Source organism: Schistocerca piceifrons, chromosome 2 (genome assembly GCF_021461385.2).
Source record: "Schistocerca piceifrons isolate TAMUIC-IGC-003096 chromosome 2, iqSchPice1.1, whole genome shotgun sequence".
Taxonomy (NCBI): domain Eukaryota; kingdom Metazoa; phylum Arthropoda; class Insecta; order Orthoptera; family Acrididae; genus Schistocerca; species Schistocerca piceifrons.
The window spans coordinates 369,412,242-369,426,573 of record NC_060139.1 but is presented as its reverse complement, the minus strand read 5'-3'; the positions used below and the strand labels follow the sequence as shown (position 1 = coordinate 369,426,573).

The window sequence follows — 14,332 nt, the reverse complement described above, 5'->3', positions numbered from 1 at the left end:
CGCCTGCCGGGCAGCTACAATGCCACAACTGCTAGCTTGTTGACGCTACAGTTGTAGTTACAGTTACAGCAACGAAGCCTTCGTGAGTAACAGAGACTGTACGTAACGCTGATCATTGGCGTTGATTTTTCCCTTTCCTTTGTCTCAGAGCAGTCGGAACTAACTTCATGTTCATTTGCCGCATTTACCATAACATTTGAAGTGAGTTCTTAATTTTCAATTTCTTACCTTGTTATGCGGAAACTACATTTGTTTCAAGCTATGTCTCGTAGAAGAACGTTCCGTAACGAGTCGGATTGAGACAACGAGCTAGAGAGAGACAATTGTTGCGCTGACGTGACCAAAAGTATCCGGACATATTAGGTACATTGTGCTCCCACCTACTGCCAGGTACTCCGTATTAGCGACCTCAGTTGTCATTAGACATCGTGAGAGAGCAGAATTGGACGCTCCGCGGAACTCACGGACTTGGAACGTGGTCAGGTGAATGGGTGTCACTTGTGTCTTACGTCTGTGCGCGAGATTTCCGTACTCCTAAGCATCCCTAGGCCCACTGTTTGCGATGTGATAGTGCAGTGGAAACGTGAAGGGACACGTGCAGCACAAAAGAGTACAGGCCGACCTCGTCTGTTGACTGACAGAGACCGCCGACAGTTGGTCGTAATGTGTAATAGGCAGACATCTAGCCAGATCATCACACTTCCAAACTGCATCAGGATCCAATGCAAGTAGAATGACAGTTAGGTAGAACGTGAGAAAACTTGGATTTCATGGTCGAGCGGCTGCCCATAAGCCAAACATCACGCCGGTAAATACGAAACGACGCCTCACTCGCTGTAAGGAGCGTAAACATTGGACGATTGAACAGTGGGAAAACGTTGTGTGGAGTGACGAATCACGGTACACAATGTGGCGATCCGATGGCAGGGTGTGGGTATGGTGATTGCCCCGTGAACGTCATCTGCCAGCGTGTGTAGTGTCAACTGACGGCCGATCAGATGCTGTTGTAGATTAACTCCAGTAAACTGCATTGTGTGATGGCGAGGACTATTTCTATTTCGTTATTGATGATGAATGGTACCTACATTTTCTGAAACTAAACATATGGACGCAGCGCGTGCATTATTAGGCCCAAAAAGTAAAAGTCATTTGATACGTGGGGATGCTGTGATCAGTATATACTTCTTCTCTGTGGTAACCTGCTCGAACAGACTAAACAATATCGTCTGCTCAAATGAGTTGCATCCCTGGAAATGAAGGCAAAAGTGAGCCCTATTGTGCTGCAGAACGAGAGACAAGGAGCTATTTATAAATTTAGCGAAAAGAAAATGGAGCAGACGATTCTATTCTCCTTCGCGGAACACAGATCTAGAGGGAAAAAGATATTTTTTCATACAACGAAGGAAATAATTGTGTGAAAAATGGTAACACTGTGCTGTGTGGCTCTTCCGAGGGAAAAAAAGTTGTTGTTGTTGTTGTTGTTGTGGTCTTCAGTCCTGAGACTGGTTTGATGCAGCTCTCCATGCTACTCTATCCTGTGCAAGCTTCTTCATCTCCCAGTACCTACTGCAACCTACATCCTTCTGAATCTGCTTAGTGTATTCATCTCTTGTTCTCCCTCTACGATTTTTACCCTCCACGCTGCCCTCCAATGCTAAATTTGTGATCCCTTGATGCCTCAAAACATGTCCTCCCAACCGATCCCTTCTTCTAGTCAAGTTGTGCCACAAACTTCTCTTCTCCCCAATCCTATTCAATACCTCCTCATTAGTTACGTGATCTACCCACCTTATCTTCAGCATTCTTCTGTAGCACCACATTTCGAAAGCTTCTATTCTCTTCTTGTCCAAACTAGTTATCGTCTATGTTTTCACTTCCATACATGGCTACACTCCATACAAATACTTTCAGAAACGACTTCCTGACACTTAAATCTATACTCGATGTTAACAAATTTCTCTTCTTCAGAAAAGATTTCCTTGCCATTGCCAGTCTACATTTTATATCCTCTCTACTTCGACCATCATCAGTTATTTTACTCCCTAAATAGCAAAACTCCTTTACTACTTTAAGTGTCTCATTTCCTAAACTAATTCCCTCAGGATCACCCGATTTAATTTGACTACATTCCATTATCCTCGTTTTGCTTTTGTTGATGTTCATCTTATATCCACCTTTCAAGACGTGTAACTGTGTTTCAAAAGCAGGTGATATGTGGCTGTACGGTAAGGTCATTCGTGAAGCGGCTAACAAGCATTAAATCGATGGCATATTTAAATCGTTTGCTAATTCTTGCTATTGCCAGTTTATAACAGAATGTTCATCAGGTAGATGCAGTAAGCTAATGGGACGAATTAAACCGTAAAAATAAGGCCCATAAAGCTAACTACCCTCACTGTTGCCAACTGGCACTGATCATTTTGTTCCGAACAATAAAATATTTATATATGACATCAGTTTAGTTGCTGTTATCTGTTACATTGCTTAATTAAGTGTAATCGCATACAAATAACGTCCTTCATATTCACATAATAATGAATTTGCTTTGAGATCGTAACTACGTCAAATACAGTAAACCACTACGCGTTACGTAACTCCAGCGCCATTGTTTATCCCAGACATCACTATGGTTTCGCCATCATGTCTCATCAGCAGCCAAGTCCTCGACTGTTATCTTCATGCAGCTCGGAAGTTCATTGACGATGGTGTTACGTAGAATTTCTGCATATATGAGGTGAGACTAAATTCCCTTTACAGATGTTGTAGACTTGTAGTGGGGACCAAGACGGCGCAGTTCCACATAGGAGCTCATGTTCGGAACTTATCGTTTTCCCGCTACACGCAAAATCCTTCTCACGGACAGAGCAAAGTTCACCATGGAAGGTGTTCTCAATTCCCCCAACCGTTATGTGTGTTGGCTGATAAAAACTCGCGCGTTTCTCCCCTTCTATGGATTTCAGGACCGATACCGTCTGAACATTTGGGCAGGGTTCCTGGATGGACGTGTGAAATGGAACCACATTTCAGGGGTGCTTCGTACTTGTGATACCTTGATGGTATACTGCGTGACCTCTCGGAAGATATGCCATTGTACGTGTGTCAGAACTTGTCGTTCCAGCACGATGGCGCATCACCTCATTTTTTAAGTGCTGTCCATGTGATAACCTGGATCAACAGTTTCGGCAACAGTGGTACCCCTACTGCTTGGCCTGCACGTTCTCCAGACATGAACCGGCTATGGTCAATTGAAATCCTTGATTTACGAGTCCCCTGTGGCATCCGAGAAAAACTTATTGGCGTGGGCTATGGCTGCGGCGCAAGCTGGAGGACCAGGGATTAGTGATCTTGTATCCCGGAACATGGTACGGGGATTCCGTATCTGCACTGACGTCTGTGGTCGTCACATCAAGGCCTACTTGCGAGTGGGTCCAGACACCATGTACCAGGGGTCAGAGCGCAGCGTGTGTTGTTGTACGTAGCGTAGCGGGGAAATTGTACATACCCGGACACGATTACTTCTGCTTAGCTTAACCGTTTTGGTCCCCACAACTCCTCACTACAAGACCTCAAACTCAGTAAAGGAAATTTAGTTATGCCTACATATTACGTGTGAACGGAAATGTCTCCAAATGCGTTTCACATTGAGGTGACAAAGTGATAGGATAGCGATGTTAAGACATTCAGATGGCGCTAGTATCACGTACACAAGGTACAAAAGGACAGGGCATTGGCGGAGTTGTCGTTTGTGCTCAGGTGATTCATGTGAGCCTGCCGGGGTGGCCAAGCGGTTCAGGCGCTACAGTCTGGAACCTAGCGACCGCTACGGTCGCAGGTTCGAAACCTGCCTCGGGCATGGATGATTGTGATGTCCTTAGGTTAATTAGGTTTAAGTAGTTCTAAGTTCTAACGGACTGATGACCTCAGAAGTTCAGTCCCATAGTGCTCAGAGCCATTTTGATTCATGTGAAAAGGTTTCCAACGTGATTGTGGCCACTCAAAGGGAATTAACAGACTTTGAACGCGGAGTGGTAGTTGGAGTTAAACACATGGGACATTCCTGTTCGGAAATCGTTAAGGAATTCGATATTCCGAGATCCACAGTGTTAAGAAAATGGCTCTGAGCACTATGGGACTCAACTGCTGAGGTCATTAGTCCCCTAGAACTTAGAACTAGTTAAACCTAACTAACCTAAGGACATCACAAACATCCATGCCCGAGGCAGGATTCGAACCTGCGACCGTAGCGATCTTGCGGTTCCAGACTGCAGCGCCTTTAACCGCACGGCCACTTCGGCCGGCAGTGTTAAGAGTGCGTCGAGAATACCAAATTTAAGGTATCACCTCTTACCACGAACAGTGCAGTGGTCGACAGCATTTACTTAACGAACTAGAGCAGGCCGTTTGCGTAGAGTTGTTAGAGCTAACAAACAAGCAACACTGAGTGAAATAATTGCAGAAATCAATGTGCGACGTACGTATATTGTATTATTTCCCATTATTTCGCAATTCTAGCCGATGCATAGACTATTTGACTGCAGGATCACAGCTGTAGGTTATTGTTGCCGCGAATGAGTTGTGGGGTATGAAAGCAGCCGTTCGTGGCTCGACCGTCTGACTACATCGAGCTGTTTTTTTCTAAACATAGCCAAAGTACCTAAAGTACGCGAAAAGACCAAATACTCAGTAGTAACTGTTAGATACAGGCTCTTCTGGGGGCTCATCGGGGATATGGGCCTAATCCCTTTAAAACTGCGGTTGCAATTTTAAATCGTTACAATATTCTGTGATCCAGGTCCCGAATCTATTGCATAATAGCTGTTTGCGTAGGATTCTGAGCTCAAGATTTTGCAGCAGTTGCATGTGTGAGAATTGGTGGTGAAAGTTCGGTGTGGAGAAGTTTGTAGCGAAACTTCAAGAAAGAAGAGGCTATACAGAGGCGTGTTGAGTTTGAGTGTGCAGCGGCAAGCAGCATCGGATACCTCGACGGCGGCATAGCGGCAGCGGCGGCCACCGCAACAAGGGCCACCGGCAGCGGCTTCGAGCTCATCAGAATCGAGACCTCGGCAGCAACACTACAGAAGAAGCAATCAGCATGACCGACAAGATAAGTGCTGCCGCCGATAGCCTTAATATCTGCGAACCAGCAGGATTACTGTCAGTAATAGAGATTCCAGCTATTAAGCTGTCACCCAGCATGTGTGGTTCAGATAACGTCAGTTGGCCAGGTAGTCCAAATTCTGTGGGTTGTGATAGAGACCTTTACAGGGACGTTGTTAGTGGGGCTGATAGTTCGAAATGAGAGAAGGGGAGATGTAATTGCGGATGAGTCAATGGTATTGTTAAAGTAAATTCTGAAAAATTTAAACTGTAAAATGGGGGTATTGGGTACAGAGACAGGTTAACTAAAAATAGGGATGGATTCAGTTGAGACAAGTGTAGCCGAAGCAGTAAAAGCTGAGGCGAAGCCAATGAAATCAAATATGGGAGGGATGATTCATTCAAAATTAGAGGCTATAGGGACATATTTAGGCAAAATTTCTGAAGAGATTGGCCAGGTTAACATCAGAGTCGACACAGTGGATAAAGATTTCAGGGACAAGTTGAAAAAGATACAGGTCGAACTGGGTGGCGATGTCAATCTTTTTCCTTGTTTGACTTACGTGGTATTCTTTCAGTTTCATTTTCATTGTGAGAAATTGAAAATTAGTCATACTTCCAGTTACAGCAGGCACAATGTCACCTATGGCACCCGACCTAAATCCACAAAAGTCATTTACATGGTACTCTTTCTTCAACAACAGCATGCTAGACACTGCAAAATTAATTTTGGAATAACAAACAGATCCATCAGGACTTTAGGTCTAAATTTAGTGGAACAAAGGAAAACATGCTTTCTTCTTTTTTTTTTCAACAAAATTTATTCGTCGTGCACAAATATTCTGTACAAAATGTATTTGCATGCAATAAATAGTGGCTAGGTATGTGGAAGGTAGCTATTGATGTTGTCGACGAAACTGATGGAAACAGTCAATAAGGAGTGGAGGAATGTGCAAACAGGATCAACAACTGGACATAAACGAACTGATATTGCGAAGAAGCCGAGTTTGAATTGTGTACAGGCCTCTTTGCTAGACAGCTCGAACGAAAGCTGTGTATACAGGTTTTCTCTGTAGCCACAGTTTTCGAATGCCAGTTGTAAACTTCAGACAATGGGCTAGAACAGATTCTGTCCTCTCTGAGTCATCTTCGGTTGAACTCCTATTGCAGTTTAGCCCAGGATAGCCTTGCCGTAGGCAGGGGCGGCGTAGGCGACGGGGGCGGCCACCTTGGCGACGACGGGGGCGGGGTGGGCGCCGGCCTCCTTGTGCACGACGGCGTTGAAGCCGTTGACGGGGTCGGCGGTGTAGTCGACGGTGCGCACGGAGCCGTCGGGCTCGACCAGGCTGTAGCTGCCCTGGACGACGTCTCCGTCGCGGCTCTCGTGCTGGGTCTTGGAGTCACCGGTCAGAGCGTCCTGGACGTCGTAGGCGTAGCTGTACTGGGGGTGGGGGTCGTACTCAGCGGCCACGGCGGCGGGGACAGCGGCGGCAACGGGGGCGGCACGCAGGGCGGGGGCGGCGTAGGCCACGGGGGCGGCGTAAGCGCGGGCGGCGATGGGGGCGCCGGGGGCGTAGACGGCGGGGGCGCCCAGGTAGCCGGCGCGGGCCACTGCCACGAGGGCGGCGAGGACGATCAGCTGTAACATATTCCAGTGTCGTGCTTTACGTCTTGAGAATGTATATTACATGGTGGAAAAGTCACACAGACATGGATGGGATCAACCCTCTGCATGGGATGTACAGTTTGCAATTATTACTTTCATTGCTAGTATGACCTCCTTCCATTAATGTTGGTGAAAACAGCAGTTCCTTAAAAAAATTGGCACTCCTAAATATGTTTTAATTCTATAGCACATCCTTTTTTCTCTAATTAGCGATTCATTTGCTTTCCGCTGTTTTTGGATACTGAGATGTAGTTCAGATACTAGTGAAGCAACGAGAAAACCGAGCTATTTGGGTAAGTGCTAACACGATGCACTCACAGTTGGAAGGACAGCTGTTCTAATTCTTGATTAGCCATTCAGACTTAGGTTCTCCGTGGCTTCTCCAAATCGCTTGAAGCAAACGTCAGTACGGTCTTATCAAAAGAATGCGGTCGATATCCTTCCCCATCCTTTCTCTATCTGACCTTGCACTTCGCCTCCAACGACGCAGCCGTCGACTGCACATTACATCTCGAACTTATTAAGAGGCTACAGTCGTTGAAAGACAGCCTTTGCATTCGTTGACTGTACATTACATCTGTGGTTTCATGAAAGCATAGTTTACACCAAACCCTACCCTTCCCAGTTTGAGATATCTCCAGTTACATTAAACAATGCGGGTGTGTCTACTTTATCATGGTCAACCTGTTCTCACCCTTTTTTCTATTATCCACCACAGTATTCTTCGCAACTTTTGTACCGTTCTCTATCTCTTCCCAACATGTATAAGTCTTTCCATCTCAGTAAATATAATCTTGGGTAACTTGCAGGGAGCTCAGAATCAGCCTGAAAAGTTTGTAAGGGTGTTGCAGGATATGTTGTGCTGAGAAATAATAGTTAAGAAAAAAATTCGACACTTTGCTCCATTGCCGAGTTAATTATCAATGAAGTTAGCCAGTCAGCTGGTTCGCGAGAAATTTCAAGTGACCCACCAGACACTGTGTCACCAAACTTGTTCTTCATCCAGTTTCAGAGAACCGAACAAGAGAGCGTTACAAAAGTTGAACGTGTGACGGTAGTAAGGATCGAACCCGAGCCAAAGGGTGAACTGTCTCGTGCGTCATCTTCTACGCTATGAGAACAACTGACACTCTTTGTATCTGGCGGACTCTCTGATTTAGCTCAAGAAAGGGCGTAACTGGCTAACTTCAATGTCAATGAGCTCGGAAACGGCGCAATGTGTCGATTTTTTTAACAAATATTTCTCAGCACAACTTACCCTACAACACCATTACAAGCTTTTCAGACTGTTTCTGACCACCCTGTATAATAGTTTTATTAATCATTTGGTGTCCCTGCAATTTTCCCTCCATTTCATCCCTCCAGTAACTTAATTCCTGGACATCTTGGTTTCCGTAACACTCGTCCCCCCAGCACCCTCTGGTGCGATGTTTCTATAATCTTCGAGTCTCTCACGTTGTTCCTACTACCTTCTTGTTTAGTATTTCCTGGTCTTTAAATATTAATTTTTTTCACATTAAAATGAAATATCTCGCCCTGTAACGGAACCGACAATGGGAATGTTGGCAGCGAAATCACTGTCCTACGCTATAGTCTGGCGACAGAGCAGTTCCACAACAAATTTTGTCTCTCTTCATATAAGGAAGTGTGTTCGTTTGTACGTGTGTGTGTGTGTGTGTGTGTGTGTGTGTGTGTGTGTGTGTGTGTGTGTGTGTTCGAACTGCCCCTGCCCCTGCTCGTCTTGAACCATATCTAGATTCTTTTTCAGACTTTTAAAACACGACATGAGGTGGTAATTACTGAAGCTATGTTAGGTTGTTAAAAATAGGTATAACTATAGACATAAGGAAACTGCACAGTCAAACATCAGAGACATTACTTAGCCTTCCACAATCCAGTATTTTTTTTTAAGTACGGCATTATGGAAAGAAGCCAACAAAAGTGACTTTAATAGAACATTTTGGAATATTCTCGCCAATACCTACGCAGGCTACGATGTGAATACTCTAGTACCGAAAGTAGCCGTCGTTAACTCACCTTGCAGGCCATGTCGATGAGCTAGTTGCCGGGTGGAGCGGAGAACTGGCGTTTGGCTGGGCAGCCACCTGTTATATACCCGCGGCCGGGCGTGGTGTGCCGGAGTTTTCGCAACGTGTGGCGCGCGGGCGCGGGTGTGGGCGATGGCCGGCCACACTTGTGCGAATTCGCGCCCGCCCCCACCACACCCCATGCCAGGTCTTGTGACATCGGCAACCAGAGCGCCGGACGCTGTGCACTGCACGGCGCTGGACCACAGGGCCACCTGCGACACGCTGCCGAAGTTACACACTACAGTTTTCAACCAAAATGCAGAAGCCATATTTGCGAGAACGGTTTGATGAGTGTGATGGAAAAACCGAACTACTAATATATATACGCGAAACAAAAAAAAATAATACTCTGTATGCATTCTAACAACCCTATCACAACAAAGGTAAAAAAATTAATTATGACTGTAGTGTTGCTCACGCTGCTAAATATTGCATTTTCGGGCAACAGCAAAGTTATATTATGTGGCAGGTGTCATTAGAGCACAGTTAATAAAGTCATTTCTTGAAATAATGGATAAAGTAGGCACTCATCTTTTCGTGTTTGCCACGCTGGTCTCGTTGTGAACTCATGGCTCAATCGTCGAAAATCTAGGTAGTGATGATTCCAAGCACGGATGCAAAGAGGCCTAGGTTTTATTCTGCGATATTCAAAAGTTTTATAGATGTGTTTCATAAACCATTCCTGAAGATTAAACTTTTGCAAGTTAGGACAATGGTGATGTAAAAAAGTAATCAGCACTCCGAATTTAACTTACACTTCTTTTTTATTAATTTTGTTGCAATATCACGTACCTCCTTCCAAAACATCACTTCACAATATAGAACATAGTTGAAAATATCTTCCTCACTGTTAAAGTTCACATTTCGTAAACTGACTACAATTTGCCTCTTTTTAACATGAAGGCCAAAGCTTGACTCTGTAATAACCGCTTACGTGCCCAAAAATCAGAGTTACAAGCACGTCAAAGATCATAGTGACAAAAGAAAAAATACACATAAGAATAATATCATTGCAATATATACATATCGATGTATCGAAGTACCTCTACATTAATGAAATCAAATCCGAATGTTGTCACAGAAACATGTTAACTATTTTACAGAAACACAGTAGAATACTGCTGGTATCGAGAGGTTGAGGTGAGGTGCCGTAATGGTTACGTAATTCAAGTACTATTACAGCATCCTAGTAGTTTAAAAAATGTGTGATCACCGGTATCCTATTCCTAGTGGTACGATAGCAAACCATTGCTGACATGTGGACCGTGTGCCTAAACCTCACGCAGAGTGCATTACAAATGAAGCGGATAGGGAACCTGCCGAATTTTGATAATGTCAGAATGTAACTCGAACACAGTTCGTTAAGCTCACTCAGTTTGCTCTGATTTGTACAGGGGGTGCCCAAATATTGACACACCACAAATAAAACTCATTACCGTGACTAATACGCTGTAAGCAAACCATTGTTTTCATTGTTGACTGGAATACTCTCTTTCAAATTCTGAAGGTGGCAGGGGTAAAATACAAGGAGCGAATGGTTATTTACGATTTGTACAGAAACCAGACAGCAGTAATAAGAATCGAGGGGCATGAAAAGAGAAGCAGTGGTTGGGAAGGGAGTAAGACAGGTTTGTAGCCTCTCCCCGATGTTATTCAATCTGTATATTGAGCAAGCAGTTAAGGAAACAAAAGAAAAATTCGGAGTAGGAATTAAAATCCATGGAGAAAAAATAAAAGTTTTGAGGTTCGCCGATGACATTGTAATTCTGTCAGAGACAGCAAAGGACGTGGAAGAGCAGCTGAACGGAATGGACAGGGTCTTGAAAGGGGGATATAATATGAACATCGACAAAAGCAAAACGAGAATAATGGAATGTAATCAAATTAAACCGGGTGATGCTGCAGGAATCAGATTAGGAAATGAGACGCTTAAAGTAGTAAATGCGTTTTGCTATTTGGGGAGCAAAGTAACTGTTGATGGTCGAAGTAGAGAGGATATAAAATGTAGACTGGCAATGGCGATGAAAGCATTTCTAAAGAAAAATTTGTTAACATCGAGTATAGATTTAAGTGTCAGGAAGTCTTTTCTGAAAGTAATTGTATGGAGTGTAGCCATGTATGGAAGTGCAACGTGGACGATAAATAGTTTAGACAAGAAGAGAATATAAGCTTTCGAAATGTGGTGCTACAGAAGAATGCTGAAGATTAGATGGGTAGAGGACATAACTAATGAGGAGGTATTGAGCAGAATTGGAGAGAAGAGGAGTTTGTGGCACAATTTGACTAGAAGAAGGGACCGGTTGGTAGGGCATATTCTGAGGCATCAAGGGATCACCAATTTAGTATTGGAGGGCAGCGTGGATGGTAAAAATCGTAGAGGGAGACCAAGAGATGAATACACTAGGTTGCAGTAGGTACTGGGAGATGAAGAACCTTGCACAGGGTGGAGTGGCATGGAGAGCTGCATCAAACCAGTCTCTGGACAGAAGACCACAACAACAACAACATTGTTTTCATGGAAATTTTGTACCATTTTTCTTCCAAAATAGTGGCAACTTCAGGTTCAAATGGTTCAAATGGCTCTGAGCACTATGGGACTTAACATCGGAGGTCATCAGTCCCCTATAACGTAGAACTACTTAAACCTAACTAACCTAAGGACATCACACACATCCATGCCCGAGGCAGGATTCTAACTTGCGACCATAGCGGTAGCGCGGTTCCAGACTGAAGCGCCTAGTACCGCTCGGCCACACCGGCCGGCGGCAACTTCAGGTGATGACTATAGAGGTGGATAGCGATTAAGCACCCTTTTCTTCAAAATGTGTCGGAAAGGCTCAATGACATTGAGATCTGGTGACTGTGGAGGCCAGAGGAGACGTGAAAATTCGTCCTCGTGCTTACAAAAGAAGTTCTGGGGCATGCGAATTGTGTGAACAGAGACCCTGTTGTCTTGAAACACACCGTCAGTAATGCTGAACAAACATAATACTATGCTATGGAGCTGATCATCCAAAATGGTCACATTATCCTTGGCAGTAACGCAACCTTTCAGATTAATCAAGAGCTCCAAGTAGTACCACGATATGGCAGCCCAAATTATCTCTGAACCCCGTCTATGTTTCACTCTTGGGAGGTAAGCTCGGTCAGAAATTCAAAACAGCGTGGAAAAGACTCATCCGACCAAATGACTTCCTTCCATCGCTCCACAGTTCAGGTTTCATGCCTTTCTTCCTGTTACGAGCATTTGCCTCCTGATGAGCGTTTCGGAATTCCAGCTCTCCCTTGCAATTCCCTGCTTATGGGCTTCCCTTCGTGTCGTTTTTGTGCTGACAGGGTTCGCGAGGGCGACATTCAGTTCTGCAGTGACTAATGCAGCTATCGTCATCTCATTTTTCGTCAAAGCCTTCCTCAATGACCGTCCATCACCATCTCACGACACTCACTTTCTTCCGCGTTGTGGCTCAGCAGATGATATTTTTCCGATTTCTCTGTATGCGGTATGAATCTTCGATACGATTCCTCTCCAGACACCAAACACTCTGTAGAAAAATCTGCCCTAAAATTACCTAGTAAATCAAAACTTCGTGCCAGGTTTGGTCTGAAAACCATGCCTTTTGCTTCTGCGGACAATACTCTCAGCGTAAAAGTCATTAAGGCACGAGTCGATACGTGTCTTTACTGATTTATATCTGTCAATAGTATTTTGTTGATTTCCAAATTTCACAGAAGCTGTCTCCTATACTCAAAAGGATTAGAACACCTGGAAAATAGAACTCTGAAGAGGAATGGTTTAAAAAAGAAACTAAGAGCTTTCTCCTTTATATTTCATAGTGTTTCTGAAATGTATACTGATCCACTCCAGTGTGTTATATGGTTAACATCCTGTTTTTGGAAGCGATGTTCAAAAATGTGTGTGAAACCTTATGGGACTTAACTGGTAAAGTCATAAGTCCATAAGCTTACACACTACTTAACCTAAATTATCCTAAGGACAAACACACACACCCAGGCCCCAGGGAGGACTCGAGCCTCCGCCGGGACCAGCCGCACAGTCCATGACTGCAGCTCCTGAGACCGCTCGGCTAATCCCACGCGGCGGAAGCGATGTGAATGAACAGAAATATCTATGTTTTCTCCGTGTTTCGAACCGAGAACAATGACTCTATCTGGAAAACAAAAACCCGAAGCTTTAAGCTATGTTCTCGCGTGTTAAGAATAGGCTATTATAATAAGCGTACCAGCGCGGCTAATAAAAAACTGTAATTTTAGCCCAGAGATGAAAAAACGCCTTTTCATTTAGCTGTTGCAAATAGCTCCTTGAGATGGAACCTGGAAATAAATGTAGCTCCAACAAGAAATAGATGTTCTAATGCGGCGTGAATGAGTATCATTTACCTATGAAGACACGGTTACATTTAATTAATGACGGTTTCTGATTTACGGGTGTTGCGAAATGCTGCCATTCGCCCCTTAGAGAGAAAAATGGATTAAGAAAAATCGTGAAAAATAATGGACGTGCATATAGCACATTCCGCTAATTTGGTGCGTACCTCAGCTCCAAAGCTGATGTATTTAGTAGGCACAACGGTTCCGACCAACCGCCGTGTCACCCTCTACCAGTGGCGTCACTGTATGCGAGCTGCAGGTACGTGGGGTCAGCACGAAGCTCTCTCGACCCTTGTCAGTTTTCGTGACCTGGAGTCACTACTACTCGGTCCAGTGGCTCCTCTGTTGGCGTCAGGAGGCTGAGGGCACCACGTTCCATTCCTTCCTCCAAGGAAATATACCTGACGGTACCGGAAATCGAACTCGAGTCCTCCGCATAGACGTTAGCTGCGCTGACAACTAAGCTACGAAGACGAAATGATGTATTTCAGAACACTTTGAATGGCATTGGCATGCTATATGAAGCAATGCAGCCGCAGCATAGTTTATGCGAACATAGACACGGCAACATGATCAACCGCAGCACAAAACATAAGAAATGGGGAGGGCTGTCCCTTCCGCCTCCGTAGCAAAAGCTATTAGTATCTCAGGTGTGACACTTGGCGGAAACAAGCGAAATGCTGATGCATTTTGTTGTACAAACGTTTAAGGTGGTTAATTCCAGATTTCGAAAGGAAATTTTTAAGACGACCGCGAAATTATTGTATAAAATCCACAGTATTTTTGAATGACAGTTTAATCTCATTCAAAATCTGTAATGCTTCTGCGCTAAACGAGATGTCGTAACCACCCAGTAAGCAAAATCCTGTTCTGTGCATCTGAATGCGCAATACAGAGATATATCCACTCTATGTTTTGTCCTCCAGAGATTATCGCTGCATAACTCGCAGTGCAAAGACTTTCCTGGCAGGGACGTAACAAATGAATACACGCGGAACCGTTTCGCATATCTTTGATTCATTGAATTCTTAGTTCCTTTCGAAGCGGCGGTTTTCCACTGCAATATTCTGGTAAGTTAACATTGTATAAA

At 44.4% G+C, this 14,332-nt stretch overlaps 1 protein-coding gene across 1 annotated transcript; it reads right to left on the bottom strand.

Moving 5' to 3' along the window:
* Positions 1-5,931: 5,931 nt before the first annotated feature.
* Positions 5,932-8,830, bottom strand: LOC124776237 (cuticle protein 21-like). Its single transcript, XM_047251099.1, has 2 exons — positions 8,801-8,830; positions 5,932-6,736 (listed from the first exon to the last, which is right to left on the bottom strand). The coding sequence occupies exons 1-2, from the start codon at positions 8,810-8,812 to the stop codon at positions 6,269-6,271; spliced, it is 480 nt and encodes a 159-aa protein (XP_047107055.1). The 5' UTR covers positions 8,813-8,830; the 3' UTR covers positions 5,932-6,268.
* Between the last annotated feature and the right edge of the window lie 5,502 nt (positions 8,831-14,332).